Genomic DNA, 22,848 nt, shown 5'->3' on the forward strand with positions numbered 1-22,848 from the left:
TCAGAATTGTGAGTTATTGTGAATGCATATATGGAGGATATGTGAACTTACGTAGTTATGTTACATAGTCATTTGTTCAGATTAATGCACTAAATCCTGGGATTGATTTATTTGGCCACAGCAAGACCGAAATCACCCGATTAGCGCTCTGTGTACACAAGCCTGAAACATCATCCTGGCCCTACATTGCAGTGCAAACAATGTTCATGAGAAGAGCCCATGAATGAATCACTTCTGTGGTGTTGATTTGAACGGAAAATGTCTCATAACCAAGTTCCCAAACTGTGACATACTGACTACTATGACAAATTATATTAACCAACAACCATTTAAAATAATTATAATCAAATATATTCATAATTTAGTAGTCTTTTACAGCACATGCTTAAATACAATATCTAAATGTATCCACAATGTATTGCCCTCCATAATCCTTTGACTATTGAATATTCTCTACGGCATTTAAACATATGGAGAACTCAAAGTTGACATAATTTAAAGACGAAGCAGCAGCACATCCTGATCATCTTACATATTGCAGCAAATTACTTGAAATGATCTGCAGATCCAGTATTATTGTATCAAGTTTGTTTCGAAATGTCTTTTAACTGGTTTGAGTGTTTTGTGAGTATGCTAGCTGTCTGTGGGCTCTATTTTTGTGGCAGAGCAAAGACTAGTGCAAACAGCACTATGACAAAGAAGGAAAACATGACATGACAGGACTTTTAACCGCACCATCTGTCTTGGCTGCAGATTTGTGGTTCTGTGTATTTATGTCTTGCCACTCAGCATGATCCAAAAAACAATATTAATTTCCTGTTTGTAGAAGCTTTATTTCCAGTTGGTGAGCCTTTTTTGACTTGCAGAGCTATTTCAAAGCTACAAGACACATAATGTAACTCGTTGAGAGGATAATTATCTGACTACCACACCCTCCAATTTAGGCACGTGCATAGATAGACCTCAAAGGGGGCTTGAGCACCTGTCCATTTGGTCTCCTAGAGAGAAAGTGCACCTTTTCTGGGGTGTTTTTTTAATAAATAAATAAATTCCTGTTATTCCTGCTACATCCAGTGTGACACAACAATATACTCAGTGCCTCATCTTTTTTCTGAGTACAGCTGACAGAGACTTAGTATATGTTAATGTTAACAGTGAACAATAGATCGTAAATGCACCATGCTAACCAGTATCAGCTAGCGCTAGGGTCAGCTCCACCCTTTCGTCCAAATATGGTCATTTATGGCTCCAAAAGTCCAAGATGGCGACAGTCGAATCCAAGATGGCCACAGTCAAATATCTAAAATTCAAGGCTTCAAAACGGCAGTCCACAAAGCAATGGGTGACGTCACGGTGACTACATCCATATTTTTTTACAGACTATCGTATGGACACTGTCATGTAACCCATTTCCCCAAGTTGTTTAAGTTAGTTATGAAGTTGTGAAAAAGGTATGCATCTTTATCCCCCACAAGTTACAAGATAATGACGATATGATACACTTAAGAAATATGACGAAATTAAGGATGTTTTCCTCCCTTCTGTAAAAAACAGCCAATGAGGTGTGTTCAGTGTTAGTGAAGTTAATCTGAGTTTCTAGCGTCAAATTAATCTGCATTAACTAAAGTCAGCAGTGAAGTTGTCATTGTGTATTATGTCTTTTATGAATTTGGGCCCCTGCCCCTCTAACATCCTCTGCACGTCCCTGCTCCAATTATTTTTTAAATTTTCATTTAAATTCACCCAACCCTTTTGCACATACTGCTGCTTTGCCTACATGAGTGAAAATAGTAGGTACACGTCAATTTAAGCAAGAGCTAGCCTTATGCATTGGTCATTTGTCTGGTTTATTTACATATTTAGCCCCAAGCTAGACATAGGACGACTAGGAAGCACATCACAAGAAAACATGAAGAACAATCACAAAGCAAACACAAATCTACAAACCCCTTAACAAAACAATAATTGTGACCAGGAAGAACTATGTTGAACTAATGGCTGAGAGCTACTTCAGCTACACTTACAGTGTGTAAATTACAAGTACATTAGCGTATCCTTTCTTGGTCCAGCATCTGTGCTGTAAAATTACCAATTATTGTACTGTATGTACCCAAAGTGACAACCTCTATATGACAATATTGAGAGAAAACTATCCTTATTAATTCATTTGTTTGTTTTGATTATTGTATTTTTCACTCCCATTCTTGGCTTGAGGAGGAGTTGCTAGTGATGTGACAAGGACATGATCCGTCACCAGCTTCCTTCCCACCTTTCCCATCCACCTAGTGTGCTTTCTCAGTAACTGCACCTTTCAGGACAAATTGGTACAAATTTGTAACCAAAACTGTCAGAAACTATTTTATACCTTTGTGGTGGATCAAAGGGTACACCTAACCTACACCTAACTCACCCATCCGTACACAAATGTATACACAGCACAGAGCTGCGGCTGGACTGATCAGTCTCCTCTCTGTCAGTTCTGTTTAGCATCAGGGTGTTTGGTGCTGTCACTAACAGCCTGTGGAGACCATGCAATCAATAAATAACTGGATATAGCATGCAACTCAGATTGATTAATTGTTTCTGGCAAATTCAAACCAATTCAAACCTCTCTCCTAACATGCAAAAACATCACAGGCTTACAGGTGTGTCATGAAATGTCATTCAGTATAAACAGTGCCACAGTGAGATTTTTGAAGATGGTGTGGCCAAACTTTCATAGTAGAGAATAACACTGCTACTCTCCAAACAAGACTTTCCAATTCCAACAGATGATTAAATTATTGTATTAGTAATATGTACCAAACTCTGACATTACGCTCTGTCCTGACATGTATCCTCATGGAGGGAACACTGTGGTTTTTTATCCGCTGACATTTGTAACAAACTGGAAAATTATTCCATGGCTGTATTGCATTCCACATATTTCAAATGAAACACTGGGAACTCTGATTTGGGAGCTTAACAGCAAAGAGATGGTGAGATGCTTGAGAACCCTTTTTTTTTTTTTCTTTTACTTTTTTCCAGTACAGGAGGCTCTGTGGTTGACCATGACACAGGGTGAACGCATTGTAAAACAAAGTGCAGTTATGATCCAAATGACCAATTAATTAAAGATGCATAAAATGGGTGGTTTTTATTAAGTTTAGGGCATGTCTACCCAACATGGAGCTACTCTCCAGTGATCAAAACTGTAGCGACAGAGCCATTTTTAGAATAAATTACCCTGGCCATGTTCATTGTAATACAGGAATATGCAGTACTCAGATCCTTTACCTAAGTAAAAGTACCAATACAGCAATGTAAAAATACTCCATTACAAGTAAAAGCCCTGCATGAAAAATCCTATTTAAGTAAAATTACAGAAGTATTAGCAGTAAGCAGCATTTAACTATTGTAGCTGCTGGAGATGGAGCTAGTTTGAACTACTTCATATACAGTTAGCTAGTTTAGTCCAGTGGTTCCCAACCTAGGCGTCGGGCCCCTCCAAAGGGTCACCAGATAAATCTGAGGGGTCATGAGATGATTAATGGGAAAGACGAAACGTTTTGATACACAAATCTGTTTTCAGTTTTTGAAATTTTCTCTAATCTTTGAATTTGCTGAAATATTGGATCATTTCAACATTTATTGAAATGAAACCATGTGAGAAGTTTAGAGGGAAAAATCACTACTTGGTGGAGCTGTTAATAATAACTCATAGACGTCTGAAATGTGACCCTGACTACTAGTCTGTGGCTACAAGGACAATACTGTTTCTTGATTAAATTCATTACTGGGTTTTGTCTCTACAGGGGATTTGTAGATTTAAGGAAAAAAATCAATGCAATTTTCTTTATAATATGTGGTAAAATGTAGGATTTGAGCAATAGCACCATCTGTTAGGTATGATATCTTTACCTTCTCCTTGGTGCCAGCCTGTGTGGTGTCCGGCCTGGTACGAATGGTAAATGGTGATGCAAGCCTCAGCAGGATGCCCTGGAACGAAGGCTCCATCTTGGGTGAGACAATCTCAAAACAGTCCCTGAATGAGAGACTCCGGTGAGGCTCGATGCGAGCCTGCCTCCTCAATCCCTCTCCAAGCTGCAGTAGCTCCATGCGAGGTCCCAGAACAAGGTGAAATGGAAAGGCACGGCAAAACGTGGCCAGGCCAATGCGCAGATCACTGGGGTTGGTGGAAAGTGAGAGGGGAGGCCTCTTGGAGCACACTGAGGCAGAGTTTGGGAGAGAGGAGAAGGAGGGAGGGGATGTCTCCTGGATTTGGAAGGACAGGCAAACCGTGGGAGCAGAGGTTGGGAAAGGAGAGGGAGGAGATGGGGAGGAGGAGGGTGACGCAGAGGGGGACGCCGTCGGAGTTGGGGTTACAGAGTCACCGTCTGTGTGTTTTGCATCTTCATTGGGCAACAATGGAGTTAGAGGTGGTACCTCTTCCACTTCAACTTCTGAATGAAAGATCCGCCTGGCAACAGCTCTGATCAACCCTGGCATGACCAATCCTACAACAGGCGCAGGGTTGAAACAATGAAGAAGCAACACCTTCCCTCTTCCATCTCTTTGTCCTCGCTCTCCAACTTTGTCCAATTTTCTTCTCCCTGTCTCTTCCTCGTAGGGATCCTTGCACTGGAAGGAGGGGCTCTCAGATGAGGCACGGCGCCCTGTAGAGGTGCGAATGTGTTCCAAAATGGCGTCAAAACCATTGAAAAAGTCCTGGAGGTTGCCGCCTACAGCCCGGAGCACGCGCTCATTTTCTTCAAAGCAGAGGCCAAAGAACTCCTCTCCGAAATGCTCTCGCAGCTCACAGAATGGTACTCCTGGGAGAGAGGAGATGTAAAACAGGAGGACTCTAGTGTCAGCAACTGGACATTGCACTCTAGATTATATACAGATTAACAGTGTTATAGATGTGATACACAGTCATATACCTGTTCAAATACACACAATCAAGTATTAGCAGTATGATTGAGGAGGCATGTCCTTCTGCAAGCTTTCAACTTGGTTCACGGTCATTAAAAGTTATTTCCAACACAAATTTCTGCACTTGAACACTTAGTCCCTTAAGAAGTACATGAAAGAGTGTATAATAATTTCCTGTCTTTTACAGGAAATCTAATGTTACCTTTGATCCATGATAATTTTTTGGCCTACACTTAAAATCAGCAAAAATCATTTTAAGCATATCAACCACAGAAAATCAGTGTTCAAAATAATCAAACATCAAAGCCTTGCTAAAATAATGAATATTGATGAGACAAAATAATCATGTCACATGCCTACTGACTGTATAATAACTGAGAATAACATAGGATTAAAGGATTATAGCTAAATTAAAACTGACACTTAATATAAATAAACCTGTAGCCCAGAAAAAAATCCAAAAATGTGCAAGAAAATACACAAAATTAGGGAGGCATTAAAAGGTTTAGACAACTAAACAAACTAAAGAGAGAACAGCAAGCAATGCAGGTGACTTAGTCTTGAAGACACAATTAAAAAATGCAGTTGTCACAAACAACTTTTTGACTTTTGCAGATACACATTTACAACTTGAATAAAAATAGCATACATACATTCACAAATGACTGACACATGCAAACTGCACAGATTATGTATGCATGTACTGTCTTTTGGGTTTTTTTCAAGGCTACAGGTGCACTGCACACCTAAGGACCATGTGGGTGCATTAGGGGCTGGCATATCAAATATCAATTTATAGCTAACTGTACAGCGTGGTGTACAGAAGACCACAGAAAAGTTTGTGGTTTTACTAGCAGAATAATGAAGTGGCAATTTGGTCAAGGTGGAAACACATACTGTATATCTGTCCTGTCACCTTCAGATGACTGTAGGAATTCTATGAAGTGAAAAAATAATGCCTTTCTTCAAATAGCAAATCTATAATGCCATACTAGCATAAGTACCATCATCTGATTTAAACCTTCTTTTTACCATGCATTTAATTGAAATTCAGCCAAATAAAGGATAAAACACTGTAGATCTGGCTTACGCTTTTTGACTTTAACCTGATCCAAACATGTTTGCTTGTAGCAGGTAAAAAAATGCAGTCGGCCTTGACTGTAAAAATTGCAGTGAACCAATAGGTTGCCACTGACACACCCACTATGAAAGCTCTCCTGTGCTCTGATCAGTTAACCATGATTAAGAGTTGTATACACAGGTGAGAGAGGTAAGATGGGACCATGAGATGGACAGCCAGATAGGTGTGGCATTAGCAGAGATGCTGGCATGTAACTGGACTGTTGTGTGGTGCAGAGGGTGCAGGGTCTGGTAGTAGTAAAGCCTCCTCGACACTTCCCTGTGGTTATAGCTATTCCAGGCACATACAAGTGGGTGTAGATCCCGGGGCTGATCCAGACCGTGCTGGACGGATTATATGTCCCATCTGGCTGGGAAAGACCTCGGGATTGCCCAGGAAGAGCTGGAAGATGTGGTTTAGGGGGAATGATGTCTGAACTAATTGCTTAGCCTGCTGCTGCCATGACTTGCACTCAGATAAGCAGCATTAAATGGATGGAAGTATGGAAACTAAACTGCACCTTGCTCTGCTTTACTCTCAGAATGTATATGGAAGGCTGTCCCAGGTGCTAATTTGGAAATGCCATAGTAAACGCAGGCGCTCTAATTACACATAAATAGCAAGCACAAACTGAATGGACGGCATAACACAAACTCAGTTTGTTTTTATTTATGTAAATCTAAGACTTTTTTTTACAACTCAGTGAGAGAGTTTCAGGGAAAAAATTAGATAAAAGAAACCATGGGCTTGGTAGAAGTAGATGGAGAGAGGAGAAGAGGATTTGCAGGCAATGAGAAGAAGACAAGAGAGGGAGGTGGAGCATGGAGTAAGCTGAAAAGAAGAGTGAGGGTTAAAAAAATGTAGATAAGAAGAGGTCTGAAGGACAGAGAAGTTGACTAATACAGTAGTAATGTGCAGTTAATGCACAACAGAGAGACAGGACATAGAAGGAGGACCAGAGGGAGGAAAAGGAGTGTAGGAAAGAAAGGAAGGAGGACAAAGATGTACTGAGTGACTCACCGAGACATGGTCTGTGTCTGTGTGTGTGTGTGTTTCAATGTTGGGCCATAGAGACAGTAGAAGCCTTGGGACTGAGTCATACAGTATCTGTGTGTGTCTGTGCCTTTGCATCTGTAAATTTGCATGCACGCTGGCTAGGTCATGATACTATATCTTCCTTTTTCATTACATGTGTCTACAATGTGTTTTAGAGGTCTAGCCTCTAGGGGATGGCTTGTGTGTGTTAGTGTCACACACACACACACATACATTTTATACTAATACTGAGGACGTGCATGAGAGCAAAGAGTATGTAATAAAAATAACACAGTACAGTACAATCGATACAACATAAAAAGACTGGACTGCATTTATATAGCATTTTATCCAAAGTATCATTTGCCTGCGAGCTGCCATGCTCACAGACAATAATACACACACACTTCTTACTTCACATCACATTCTTACCCAGTATGGTGGCCATGTACTGCAGGATTTGTAGGACATCCTCTTCTGACCCAGAATTTTCTAGAAATGGACACTTTTCCTCTCTCTTCTCCCTACGCCTCTCCTCACTACCAACATCCTGACACCTGTGAAAGAAACAAACCAAACACACACAGAACAAGCATGATTAGCCGTGAGCAAAAAGGAAGAACTAACAAAGCGCTAATAAGCTAATAATAAGCGCTAATAAAATTCCATTTATCTCTAATTTATTTGGGTGATGGCATAAATCAGAGACAGATGTTTGCATGCATTAATACTACTTGTATTTCTTTGTTGTTGTTGTTGTGATCTGAGTGACCTCACCCTTTAATTGTGTAGATTCATATTCATTAGTCACTGAGCATATCCACTGATGCGGTTGGAAAATACAAATATAGAGTGCCCAAGGTCACCTCAACAATGGAAGTAAGGGAGGAGCCAGAAATGCTCTCTCACTTTCCCACTCAGATTTATTTTGTTAGCTGGACAATAAGAAGAGTGACATTTGAGTCACAAGCTTCACTACATTTATAACCTTTAGCTTAAAGTAAACAGAGAGGCCAGTTACACTGTGCATGAATCAAAGAGGGAAACATTGAGTGACAAAAAGTAAGACCAAGGTGTGAAGGAGAGTAGACAGGAGAGAAAAAGACAAGCACCAAAGAGAAATAAAAATCCATAGTTGTTCCGATCCAGTGTCTATAGCTGTATGCAGTACGTGTTTCATAGACAATGTTATCACATGTTGTCCCAGACTGAATCCTGAGTTCTATTATTTTGACAGAGAGGGACAGTGAGAGAGAGGAAGACACAAGAGCTGATGGAGTGTGTCTCTATGCATGTGAGTGTTTCTTTCTCTATTTGTGTCTGTGTGATCAAAAAAAAGAGAGGGAGAAGACAGGAAGTCTGGGGATGGGAGGATGAGGGACAGAGACAGGGAAGACCGACAGACAGACAAAGAAGAGAGAAAAATAGGCAAAGGGTAGAAAATGAGTGTTGGGGACAGTAGAACAAGTCAGCAGGTGGACAGCAAGTGACAGAGAGTATATGAGTCTAGAGATTGATGAAAGAGGACAAGAGTCAGAAAGAGAAAGAGCGAGCGAGGCAGAGGGAAAACGAGAGAGACAATCCTACCTGATCTCTTGCTGTCTGTAGAATTGCAGAGTTCGCTTTAGAGCCTCCTGAACAGTCTGAGTCTGCAAAAAGAAGTGAAAAATGTTAGACAAGCAAGTGTGTATTTAAGTGTGCACGTGCATTTATTTGTGTATTCACATGTGACTGCATTTATTGCACCTCAAAGCTTAAACACTGCATATATTCAGTAATTCAAACGCTAAAAGTCATTAAAGAGTTGAGGTAAGATAATAAAACTGGGAGGGAGTGATGAGAGGAAGAGACTGATTATTACTGATATATAACACCTCTTAACTAAATGATACAATGATGCATATGTACATTGCTGCAATTGAAAATGTGCAAGTTGTCATGTTTTGCAGTGTTCCAAACATACAGTATGATTTACCCCAGAATGTTCCCTTACTCCACAAACCAAGATTGACTTTGCTGTTCTTTTCTCAGGATAAAAATAAACTATTTCTTTGTTAAGAAATATGGTTATATTTTTTGTTTTGACAGAAGATTGCATGATCTTGTGTTAATTTATCTTAACTAGCAATAATAATAATAATGATGTGTGTGTGTGTGTATGTGTAGGTCATGTATTTTGCATATCTGACAGCTTAAGCCTCAGAGAACAGGTCCGATGTGATTATCTGAGATACAGCTCGAATGCAAGGCTGTAGTGACAACACTAGAACACAGTGTGCCAGCTGGAGAGGTCATACCGAGGCCTCCGCTCACTCCGGACAGATACAGGAGTGATTTTGTGTGTGTGTGAAAAGAGACATAGAGGGAGAGAGAGATTGGTGAGTTGTGGGGTTGTAGAGTCAAAACACCAGGCAAATAAGAGAAACAGTGTGTGTGCAGACAGAGAAAAAATATCTACATATGCGTCAGTCAGCAGGTGTTTAAAAATAAAAATATAGGTCTTCTATTCTTGGGTTAATTGAGGATTACATGTTATATTGTACCTGACTGTTTGGACAGGACATATTCTCAACAGCACTAACAACTGAGAATATTGCAGCACTCAGAGCTACTTGAAACAACTGCTGATACAAAAACATTTTCACTACAGAGAGCCACACATCAACAGGAGCAAGATGTCTTCATATGAGCAACTGTTAAGACCTGATAGCAAAAGAAAAACAAAAAAACACAAAAAAAACCCCAGTGGGCTGTATCTTCACAGACTATTTGTGAGAAAAACTCCCCTTTTCTCTCTGTCACCTCTCTATTCCCAACTTACATGTTTGCCTGAATGTCCATATGTGTGTGTGTGTGTGTGCGTGTGTAAAACAAAAATAGTGTTTCCTCATGCCAATCTCCTGTTACCGCATCCTTGATTCATCTACTCATTTACCACCAAGCATGCACAGTATAGCATGTGTGTGCACACAGAGGATTCTACAATATGACCAAACACACAGGCACAAACTGTTATCAGCCAGACACACACACGCATGTGCAAACACACTGTACACATACATCATCATTAGTCCGCATTGTTACAATCACTGGCATGTTTACTATACGCACAACTCGATAGCGTCATACATTAATCTCACTCGGTCACAAACACAAACATGCATGGATCAGTAGTGGACCAATCAAGAATCACACACGACAACAGAAGCATTGTAATAAATTTCATGTGTTTAACTGAGTAAAGATTTTAACATTTGTATCATTTAATCATGGCAACGTGGGGGTGAGAAGATCTTCCACTAAAATGAAAGAGTCTTCCTCTTTTTCTTTTAGGACACACACACACACACCCCTCTTCTCCTTTTATCTCTCTCCTCTTTCTCTAGTTCCCATCTTCTTTATCAACACCAGTCTGTCTCATTTGTTTGCTCTGTCTCTTTACCTTGGGAGGGGAGCAGAATCTCACCAATACTCACTCATTCCTCTTGTTCTGTTGCTCTGCATTGCTTTCTCTGCCTGTGTTTCTCAGTCATCTCTTCTCTACTATGTGAATCGGCCTTTCCTGCCTGTCTGTGTGACTGATTCTCTCTTACACAAACACACACACACACAGTGCAGCGCACCAGCTCCTCCTTTCCTCCTCTTATTGCATCTTCCTCCTCCAAATTTCCATTAGCATGAACTGGTGTGGTCTACGGTCACAGAGCAGTGGGTATTGGTGCTTCAGCTCAGTTGGGAAGCTGCCATGACTACTAAAGAAAATAGAGACTCATACACCAGATGAGACCCCACAAGATAAATCACAGCATGAGACACATCAGGCCTCTCTGTCAGGGAGGAGGCCAGTAATAGAGCAGGTACAAAGAAAACAATTCTGCTGCAATCTGCTTGGTATCAGAGGGTTTCGAGGTTGTCTCTGAGCATAGTTCAACAATTAATGCCATATGAAGTACTGTGGTGTTAGTTCTGAAAATGCAGCCATTGCATCGGTGAGTATTTTGGCCTGACTAAGCAAAAGAGATGCACCAGGCAAGTAGGGGTATCATGGTGGCCTACAGGTCTAAGACGTGTACCATATAACCGCAACGCCCTCGGTTCAAATCCCCCTCTCTCTCCCTCCACACCTTTTGACTATATGCTGTCAACTAAAGGCCAAAAAAGGAATAAGGCAAGTAAACTCTGGACAGTTGAGGAAACCAGATTAACATCTGCTAGTTATAAACAACATTTGCTGGTTCCAGCTTCTCAAATGAAAAGATTTGCTGCTTTTCTCTGTTTATATAATTGTAAACTGAATATTTTGGGTTTTGACAGTTGGTCGGACAAAACAAGCCATTTGAAGACGCCACCTTGGGTTGTGGGAAATTATAACGGAAATTTGAATAATGAAAATAATTGTTAGTTGCAGCCTTAATTTGATGAAACCTTTTGCTTTGGTTTCTCACAATCCCATTAGCAGGATGCATCAATATAGTCTACTGAAGTCCAACCTGAATTCAAAATACTGTAGTCTGTAACAATAGCAGGCTATGGAGATTTGAATGAATCTTATTCTCTGTATTGAAATCACTGAAAAGTGTGTAGATCAATAATTTGTCTCCCCGTTTCAAGAAACAAGCCCTATTCAAGGAACATATAAAAACAATAGAGAAAGACTAATCACTGAGAGATTTCAATTAAAATAGCCAGTATCTGTTCACTCAATGCTAAATGACCAACTGAGTATTTAACTAAAAACAAGGTAGATCCATTTCATAATAAAACAATTTCCTGTTAGGGAAGATGTGACCACTGATTTACACACAAAAGCACACTCACACATTTGTCTGACACTTTTCATATTTGTGGCCAACATTCAGGCCCTTTTGAACAGCATCATGGGTCACTAAGCTAATGATCACCCTCCATGTGTATACACAAAACGGACAGGGAAAATGAATGTTTGCTCACATGTAAATGTGTGTGCGTGTGTGTTGTTGCTTCTGGGTCAGTGTGGTCAGGGTGAAGACAACCACAGAGAGCATGCTCTGTTCTCTCTGTCACGGTCCATTGCTGTCAACAACAGACACTGCCGCTGCACGCAGCCACTGTGTGTGTGTGTGAGTGGCGGTGTGTGTTTGTGTGTGTGTGAGAGAGAGAGAGAGAGATGATAAACAGTGTATTGTGAGTGAGTGCGTGAGGGAGAGAGGGAGCGAATGTGTCTGGTTATGTTTAAGGGCTAATTTGTTACAGTATGTGTATCATGGTCTGTTCTTTTAAACTTCTTTAAAACTGTGCCACCTTAACGGGGCTCCATGTCTTGACTCGCACGTGAAGCAGTCCAAATCATAACACTGCAGCCACCGATTTATTCTCACTTTTAACAAACAAAACAAAAAACATTTCTGAGTCTAACGTGAGGTCAAGGTTTGCAGCGATGCCCCGTTCAACATGTTTGCTGAAGAAGACTAGACTCAGTCCCACCTCTTCCTTCTATCAGACAAATATCAGATATCATAATAAATCCAAAAATAACTTGCTCAAATTTTATATTGACATCAATTCATAAGTAAAAAGAAAAAAATTACATTATTTCAATAATTTGGAAAATTGTGAATATATAATTTTTGTGCCTACTTAATTAAACTTGCCATAAATAATCTGATTTTACTGTATGCATGAGTTTCATTTAAGTCACATTGAAGTCACAGCTTCACAGCAGTTAAACTATTAATATATTTAGACAGTGGAATTGCGCTATAGGAGACAGAAATTTGAAATTCAGAGTGTAAGCTGATCTATCACAGTCCAGCTTCTATGAAATTAACACACACACACACACAAACACACTTCAGACACTGGAAAAAAGACCTTGGATATTTTCTCTTCCTGTCCCTGTGACCAAATCATATGAACCTTACATATTTAGATAATAAAGGCTCCACTGGTGCCCAATTTATGCCAATTTATATTTATGTAATTGCAATTACAGGCAAACAAACACATACTTATGTTACCTTATGCAAATGTACACAGAGTGGCACACACAGCCCCAGACTGTTCCATAATGTTGACCACATGTAAATGCTGGATATCAGCACCAGTTAGTGTTATACAAATCTGTCTTTAAGTGTTGCCTGCAGCCTATTTTTTTTACAAACCTATTAAAAGATCAGGGCCAGTTTAAGCTGCAGCTGAGAGCTGAAGTTGGTTCTCATCAGTGCTCTAAAATACACCAACTTCAGATTTTTAGCCGAGTTTGTGCACAAGCAGCAAAAAGACTGACAAGATCAAATTTTCTCTGCTACATCTATTTCTCTCAGGAGTGAGACCACCGAGTCTGAGCATTTGCAATTTGCAGAAACCTATTCTTACAACCTCCTGTAGTCTGATGAAAACACTGTAGTGTGGAGAACCGACATAAACAGACCTGGAACCCATGTGAGTTCAACAATGAACCCACGATTAGAAGCAATGACTAGGGCACAAAAAAATCTACCCTTCTGTTTTCAATCCATTTACCTATTCATTAATCCATCGAATGTAGACTGTGTAGACTCAAACAGGGTGTGACTATTAGGGTGATGGTGCACACTTTCACAGCATGTAGTAACTGTGATACCCGTGAGATATGGCTGAAAGCTCCAGAAAAAGGTAGTACAGACCTGCCAACCCTGGACAATTTTTTTGAGTACCACTTTGGCAACCTAGATGCATCAGGTGCAAACCACTGCAGATCGCACAATGAATTATTGTGGATAATTTTCATACATATCCATAACCGTACAATATTTGCATACAAACATTCAAATAAACAAAAATTTACATTTGTCTTTCACCTGCCTAAACATAGCTTACCAAATAATACAATTTCATTTAGGCTACACACTAACCTATCACTACTGCTGCATTAATATAGCTTCTACTGCAGTATAGCTTGTATAGCTTGTCGTTGATGATGTCACTGATTTTTAAATTGCTTTTCTCGGCTCGAGGAAAGTTTTACAAATATAAAACCTCCATGGATCAAAAACTCATCATAGAAAGAGTCATAATTGACCTTGTTTGCAGTTCTAGGTGTCCTGTCAACAATTTTACAGACGTCTGTTTTACAATGGTGGTCTATGGGGAAAATGCTTTTTGGGCTGCTGGGGGATTTTTCGCTTCAATACCGCAAGTGGCCTCTGGGAAAAATTGGATGCAAGCCTGAGCAGCAGCGCCCTATCCAGCTATTATAATACATAAATGGGTGAAGGCAGGGCGAATGAATGAAATGATTGGTCGAGCTCTTTTTCTTTTCCTTTTCGGCAGGCTAGACGCTTCTGCATCTTGCTGTTAGACTTGCGTACTACATGTGCACAATTGAACTCACAGCATGAATCACAGGCGTCACCACCCTTTTGCATAGTTTAGAGTGACAAATCGTACCAGCGTATTTTGACGTCAAAATGCGAACAGGTTGGCAGGTCTGTTAGTATAGTTAGTTGACCTTGAGTTAGGATTTTTTGCTTAAACTGCTGTTTCCAAGGTCAAGAATCAACTTTCATGTTCAATATTTTATATGTTAACAATGAATCAAATGACTCCCAGTTATGTACATCAGATGTGTACTAAAACATCTGTGTATATTAAACTGAATTTCTACAGGTGGTCAGCAAAGGAGATCTGTTGATTAATTTCTCAATTAGTTGATTGGTTGTTTGGTCCGTAAAATATCAGAAAATGGTGAAAAATGCTGATCACTGTTTCCCAGAGCTCAAGGTGACGTCTTCAAATGTCCACAACAGTCCACAACCCAAAGATATTCAGTTTGCTGTCGTAGAAGGCTAAAGAAACCAGAAAATATTGTTCTTAAAAAATGAAACAAAACAACAACTATCAAAATAGTTGGCAGTTAACATTATCATTGACAGCTAATCGATTAATGAACTAATCGTTGCAGCTGTAATGCTCATGTTGCTCTATTTGTGTTAACAAGCATTTAGTAACTAAAATTTTAACCATAAAAGGTTGATAAGGAAAGGAAGGACCCCTAGTGGTCAAAAATTGCTTACGGCAGCTTTAACTACTGAGACCATTACATACTGTATGTACAGGGGGGACCCAAAAATTCCCAAAAAGCCATCAAGAGCACAAGAGTAGGGTGTAGTTATCGGATTTGCCGTTAGGTAACATGTGCCTGCAGTTTGTTGAAACTAAAATTGGGACTGAAAGGAAGAAAATTCACCACTAGATTACTACAGGAAATCAATCCACATCTCAAGAGTACTTGAAGGGAATTAGAAAAATACTACTAAAAGATTTGTAATGACAGTTTTTTTAACAATTCTGGAAATATCGGGGTTTCCCCCATATATAACAAAAATCACTTTGTATTTACCAGAGTTGGGGACTTTTAAATACAGTCACAACTAATGATGAAGTGATGGAAAAAGTGGCCAAACTCCTATAACACTGCAAGCGTCTGTCTGTGTATGTCACTGTCCGTAGGCTACTTCACAATTATTTATGGCTTGATATTACTGACTTATATCCATTGTACAAGAGATTGACTTCCATATTTGACTGAATTCTGGGGTCTATGTATATTGGCAGGAAATCTCTCTGGCCAGAAAAGGTCAGATCTGTCACTTCTTCAGTCACATTATGTTGAGTTGGAAAACATTTGTTTTTGTTTGTCAGTCAGTTTAGATTAATGATATTTCAGTTGGGTTTTCCCGTTTGAAGCCACCAAAGTGCAACATTTCCTGGTGCAGCTTCACCTTTTGCAGTTTATACAGAAATCTGAGGACAGAGAGGCCAGTTTCTTCATGAAAGTATAAACAGAATATGGTATAAATTATGAAATGGTAATTGTCTTTTCTTGTACAGTTTTACACATACTGCTAATTGACATTCAACTTAATATTACTTGAACGAGTATGTAGTCAAACTCTTTTCTTATATGGCATTTCTATTGTGTCCACCTCTTGGACATCTGTCTCTCTTTATCCATATACTTTGTTGTTGACCAACTACATAACAGCTACAATACAGGAGATGCGATCAAATCCCAAACTATTGTACCATCACAAATGACTATGCAATAGCAAATGCCCTAATCACATGCCATCCATCACAGTTGTGCTCAGTTCTAATAGATGCTTTATTATATTACAGCCTGTAATACAAGTGAGACACAGATAGAACAGAGACGCACAGACCGAAACAGGCCCATTTGTCATACTCCTCACATCATAACATATACACAGACAGGGCATGGGCATCTCTCTCTCTCTCTCCCCCACAACAACATATTTATTATATAATCTGCCAGATGATTCAGGATATCAGAGGTTAAGGATGAAAAGAGGCTTGTTTTTTTTCATAGACAGCACAGCACACATAGTATCATGATGTGAGAAAAGACTTTGTCTGGGATTTGGGGAATCGTAATGTGGTGTAAATAGCTTGAATGTTGTCTTTTCCTGGCTTTAAAGGCTGTGTTGTTTCTGAACTTTGGAGACAGCTGAATGAAATGGAATAAATGCCTCCAGCTGTTTCATCATCATATTGACTGTTTCTCAAAAAACAAAACAAAAAAAAAATCTATGAGCACCTTCTGAAAGGACAAACAGTCATTGATTTGGTCAATAATGCCCAGCTCTAATTGCACATCTAATGACAAACAAATTAGGCTCCTAGACCTAATACATTTTTTAAATAGATTTTAAGAGGCATAGCTTACAATTTACATTAAAACTATAGATAAAGTTAGATATGATATCCTGTGTATAAAGCCTATTTACAATGGCATGGGTGGCACATTGGCAAAATAAGTCCCTATAGAACACTTAAGTATTTATGGCTCAATCAACATATTGGAATATATTTTGTGAAGGTAGCGTACAATCAAGACTGAGTTGAGGGCCTACCGTGGGTGAGGTCAAGCGCCTCAGGCTCTCTCCCAGCGAGTCCAGGTTCACCCGTCTCCTCCTGGTCACCCTCTTGTGGGGTCCACCGGGTCCGTGTTGCTCCTCGCCCGCCGGGCAAACCGGCTTCTCGGCGGGGCTGCGGCCGTTCCAGAGGACCGCTCTGTGAGAGGAGGGGAAGGAAGAGAAGGGGCAGCCTCCTCGGCTCTCCTCCGCCGGCTCCAAGCCGCCGTCCCCTCCGTCTCCCCCGGGGCTTTCGAGCCCGCAGTCCGAGCCCACCGAGCTGCTGAATGACTCGGAGGAGATCTTGCGCGACGACGAGGACATGGTGATGGTAGTGAGGAGGAGGAAGAGGAGGGTGGTGATGATGATGACAGTGGTAGTGTTGAGGATGATGATGGTAATGGTGATGATGCTACAGCCGGTTCCGTACCACGTCCACCTCTACGCCGGGGACTCATCAGATAGTGAGGGGGGGGGGGGGGGGGGGGGGGGGGGGGGGGTGAGAGGGTTTGGTGGAGGGGTGTGTGAGGTCTGTCTGTATACTTATGTATGCATGAAAGGTGTTTGTGTTTGCGCGCGTGCAATAATGTCCAGGTGTGTCTATGTGTGCATATGAGATGCGTCTGTCTGCGTGTGAGACTCAGAAACCTATTCAGAGGGAGAGGGGGGGTCGACCGAGAACGAGAGCACTAACGGCACGCAAACATTTATGTAAGGGGGAGGACGAGGACGAGGGGGAGGATGAGGAGGAGAGGGGGTCATCGCCTTCTAAAAACCGTCCTCCTTTACCCCCAAAACAAATCCTCTCTGCTCCATGGGAAGCCAAACACACGCAAGAGGATGCTTGAAATGAAAAATATTTTAAAAAAAAAAAAATAATAATAAAGGACCCGTTGCCACAGTAATTGATATTCTTAAAAAGCCGTTTTAGCCGCTGCTCGACAACATGTTGGCCGACCTCGGTAATTCCGACACATGTTAATCATTCCTCTCACACACGGCGAATTTTGGCATCCGAAGAATGTGTCGTCTCCAGGTGAAGAAATCCCCAAAGTCACAGCAGATGTGTGCGCCTGCCTGCCTCTCTCCTCCGTCCCTTCTCCTCCTCCTCCTCGTCCTCTGCGACAGCGGTTCTCCTGTCTGTCTGCCAGCTGACCGTCCTCTCATCATTCGTCCATGTTCCGCTTGTATTCCCCTCACCGCGGCCCCTTCGTCTTCTGTCGTCTTGTCTCTTCTTGGTCGTCGCTCGAAGGTGGCTGGAAAGTGGAGGTGCGCGAGATGGGGAGAGAGATGGAGAGAGAGAGAGAGAGAGGGAGGGAGAGAGGGAGAGAGAGAGAGAGAGAGAGAGAGAGAGAGAGAGAGAGCGGTCAGCCAGCGGCAGCACGCGCCGGTGATGTTCTGTGCACATCAGTGGGAAGCATCAGCGCGATGCTCCCTTTTAGTTGGACAACCACGACCAATCAGAGAGTAGACAGAAGAAAATTCAACATGAAGTTATGTGCCTAGTTCGGATATTGGCCAAATGGCTACAATATTTTTATTAGAGCACGTTTTCGTAAAATTCTATGAGGATACAACTGCCCCAGACCCCCCAGGCAGGGCCATAACCAGGAAATGCTAGAAAAACTAAGGTCATGAGTCAAAACTCAAGGATTTTTTTCATTATTATTATTATTTGAATTTTGTTGGACTATTTTTATTTTATCAATGCGTTTAACTGTTTGTTCATTTTATCTCCCTTTGATGGTCAAAATGCTGATTCGAAGTCTTTACACTGGCAGGAGGAGAAATAATCACTTTTATACATTTTGATTTATTATAGCCTAATATTCTTGCCCTAAAAGGTCAAATTAACAGATATTTAGTCTAAAATACCACCAGAATCAGCCCTTAAATAACACCTTGTGTGTGACTACATAATGTCAACTGCTCCTCAGGTTGTTAAAAATCCTTATTCCTATAAACAATTGGTGGAAATTGATGTCCTCAATGATAAAACACTGATTCTGTGCCCACAAGTCATATATTCACTGCATGTAAGTTGGTTTTGAAAGTTTGGTTAATTTCAAATTTGTTAGGGAATTGCATTCTAATTTGCACCATTTAAATACAATATCAAAGATGTACTAAGATATTAGTATATAATATTTTAGTTTATATTGTGCATATTCCCAAATAAATTAAATGAAGTCAAATTACTGCTTGACAAAACCTGGAGCCTGCCAATATCATTTCAGCATACTAAGAAAAGTTAAAAGCTCAAGCAAAAAGCTAATAAGTGAACCTTGAGTTGGGATTGTGTCGTCAAACTACTGTTTCTAAGGTTAAGAATAAACTGTCTTGCATAACTTTAAGCCAACATGGATGATACGTTCTAAAAGCGCTATGGATGAAATCCTAACAGCTAGAGCCTCACATGTGAACAGATCATCTCCATGACAACTGAGCAAACTCCATCTGCTGATGAGGCCTATGTAAAATGGTTAAAAGCTCAGGGAAATGCCTATTAAATGGCCCTTGATTTGAGATTGTTTTGTCAGAAATATTATTCCAGCATACTAGTCGGCCTACTGGTTGGTCTCTGCATAATACATTTGTCTTAAAAGTATAATACAAAATAAACTATCTAAATTAAAGCAGTTTGGTAAATGTCACTTTTATTCCCACATAGTGTCATTTACGGGTCCCTGCAACAGTGACACCTTTGCAGACAACAAACAGGTGATTGTTCCCCAATTAAATAACTGGAAGTGGCAATCAAGCAACATCTGATTGTAATCAAACAACAGTCACGGCCAATAAGCCAAGTTCGCGGCAATGTGCCAGATGTGTTCAACAAGGACAAATATGGCTCCACAGGCAGATAATGGAGCTGGCAGCAATGGTGCACGCTTGTTGCCTCCCATCAGAGAACAGGATGATGCTCGTGTCTGGCGCTAATCACAGCCATGACCTTGACCTTGATTGGCAGAGCATGTCTGTTCATCAAGGGCCCCAAAGGGACAAGTAGAGAGACACCGAAACAGACATGATGCATCATATAAGTGCATGCACGCACGCACACACACACACACCCACCAATCACAGTGTCATTTCCTGGAGGTGCATACTAATTCATTTGACTTTCTGGAGCAGCATGACCCCAATTCATGGCATAGAATTTTGCTCTTTCTCTCTCTAACACACACACACACTCACTTTCTCTCACACATGGGCTGCACTGACACACACTCTTAACACACTCAAACAGTCTCTCTGCTCCTTTCTCTTTCCTTATCTGGTCGCTTGCACTTACCAATCAGTCTGCCATCCATCAGTAATAATGTGGGCATTTAATAAAGCCAACACTACAATGGAATAAATAATGTTCCAGAGAAGATAAGCTCACCAGCTGAGGGACTGCCTCGAGCTGGCAGCAAGCCATCGACAGCTGAGTGCAGACAGGGCAATAGCTCTGTGCTATCATGGAATTAAGGGAAATAGATAGAAAGGGCACCTCTGGGCATGTTATTTTCATTCAATACGCACATTTAATATGGATGACATCACATTTTACTAACATTATCATGTAAATAAAGTATGGAGAAGTCCAATCCTCTGAGTATCTGACATCGCTTTTTAGAATTAAACTGCACTGATGGAAACAATGGGTGTTATTATCCATTCATGATGTCATCCATATGTTTAAGTTTATGTTATCATAGATAGAATGAATAATATATTGTGCCATTTTGTTCACATTTTCAACCTGTAACTGCTCAAAAACATTTATCTGAATGTCACAAATATGTAAACATTGCCCTGGATGGCCAAATTACACTTCCAGAGTCATGATCCAAAGTAATACTAGTTTACTTTAAAGCCAAAGATATTGATCATTTAGAGTAAACTTTAAAACATCAGGCAATAAATTTGACAGCATTGCAGTAAATAGACCCATAAAAAATAAAATACATGAGAGGAGAGGGAGGAAATAACTAGCATGTTTTGCAGACAGATTTACAGACTCATCTCAGGTACCACTTGTATTTATGTGGAGTGTAAAAGCCTGGATTCTCCTTGAAGAATACACACACACACACAAACAGAATCACAGAAATTTCAAATAAATGCAGGCAAAAAGCGACAAACCCATATATAGACAAAACCATCCAGGAACAGACAAACAGAGCAGAGTTAAAGCCAGAAAAAGGTGAAATATGTGTAGCTGTGGAATGCAGGAAGATAAGAAAAGGTTCAGCCACGTTGACACACACCAGTGAGTCAAAACCAGGTGCCTTCCACAGGAGATAAGCAGACAGTCATACAGACACACTCAAACACATACAGTAACACTATCTTAACATTCAAACCACAATGTTTTATTGGTTTGTACTCACTACAGCTTCAGATCTTTTAGCTCTCCTGTGTGTGTGTCTGTGGCAAGTGTGTTATCAGGCATGTTAGACATTGTATAGTTCCTCATCTTTCTGTCAAATAGCCCTTCTACATGTGTGACTCTGTATATTCAATAAATAGAAGGTGGAAAAATAAGAAAGAGAAGAAATTAGAGAGCCCGAGCAGCAGAGAGTGAATGAGAAAATAAGATGAAGCAGGATGAAGCAGCGTGGTGTGGGGGGCTGCAAAATAACACTAAAGCAGAGGTGTGTGTGTGTGTTTGTGTGCATGAGGAAGAGACAGGGAGAAAGAAATGGCTGTCTCAGTCATAAATCTGCCCCCAGCCAATCTAATTGGCCATAACCATATATCACTCCACGCCACTCCGCTGCTATTAACCATGAACCCCGGCCTCTCAGTCACTCGCGCAATATAAATAACCTACTGTCCAGTCCCACGGGATGAGTTAGAAAGTACAAACAAGGTTAAAGAGTGGCAAATTACATGTTGTGGTGTTGCACTGAAAAACTGCATTATAGATTCAGTTGGATTTTCTGAAAATGATCACTTTTCGATTTGACCTTTGAACGCACATTTTGATTCAGGGATGATTTTTTTGCACTTACATCATATTTAAGTGGTGGGTGATAGCGGTGGCAGACAAACTGAATTACTGCTGATTTACAACGGACCTGGCCCTCTGATGCACATATAAACAATAAATAATCCACAGTCCATTTACGGCTTAGCCACAGAGACATTATGGTCGCCACAGCTTGCTGATCCTTACAGTGAAACAGGTCTTACCGAGGTGATGTTACAATAGTGATAATAACAATACACAAATTCATTTTTCTCTGTTCCTGTGTGTCCTTGCTGACAGCTTAAGTCCTGCAAGTGAAGGTCAGTTTCCCCGTATTCATCATATACCTGTTACCTCTCTAAAAAAAGCTGACCTTTAGCAAACACTCTTGTTCCATGTTACTTGGAATAAGTGCAAACTGAGGAATATGTGAACAATTACTACAAGAGCAAACGTTTCAGTCCTGTGGATTGAAAAATAGTGCAGGTGATGGCAATTGTTTTGCTAGGAAATGTTAGTAATACTTCAAATACTTTTGTTAATTTGCAAAAATTCTTAATAAATTAGACTTAATAATTCTTTAACAGACAAAAAATACTTAGTTTTATGTGTGTAGTCTTCTGTGTCAAACTACATATTACCATATAAGGTTGTTTCTTAAAAATTCTATAATGAGCACATTCCCCATAGACCACCAAATTAAATAACCTTTTTATAGAAATGTCCTAAGAATTAACAGTTACACAGCAGCTACTTTTAGGAAATTATTGGGAAAAAACCTAATATGCTAATATATCATACAAAACTACACACTGGAAAGAATTGTTTAAAAAAAAAAAAAAAAAAACTACAAATCAACCCACATATAATGATTGGGCACTTGCCCATTCACTTTTTTCTATTTTTTCTTATTATTTGTAGCAAAC

The 22,848-nt window shown here is 40.3% G+C and overlaps 1 protein-coding gene across 1 annotated transcript in view; it reads right to left on the reverse strand.

Moving 5' to 3' along the window:
* The window catches only part of gucy1a2 (guanylate cyclase 1, soluble, alpha 2), a 48,427-nt gene extending 30,048 nt beyond the window's left edge, over positions 1-18,379 (reverse strand). Inside the window, exons 1-4 of the mRNA XM_067594572.1 lie at positions 16,963-18,379; positions 8,657-8,718; positions 7,502-7,626; positions 3,901-4,811 (exon numbers count right to left, since the gene is read on the reverse strand). Coding sequence (XP_067450673.1) covers positions 3,901-4,811; positions 7,502-7,626; positions 8,657-8,718; positions 16,963-17,286 — 1,422 coding nt within the window. The 5' untranslated portion in view covers positions 17,287-18,379. The remainder of the gene's footprint in view (positions 1-3,900; positions 4,812-7,501; positions 7,627-8,656; positions 8,719-16,962) is intronic.
* Positions 18,380-22,848: the final 4,469 nt, after the last annotated feature.

This window comes from Thunnus thynnus, chromosome 7 (assembly GCF_963924715.1).
Source record: "Thunnus thynnus chromosome 7, fThuThy2.1, whole genome shotgun sequence".
Classification (NCBI taxonomy): domain Eukaryota; kingdom Metazoa; phylum Chordata; class Actinopteri; order Scombriformes; family Scombridae; genus Thunnus; species Thunnus thynnus.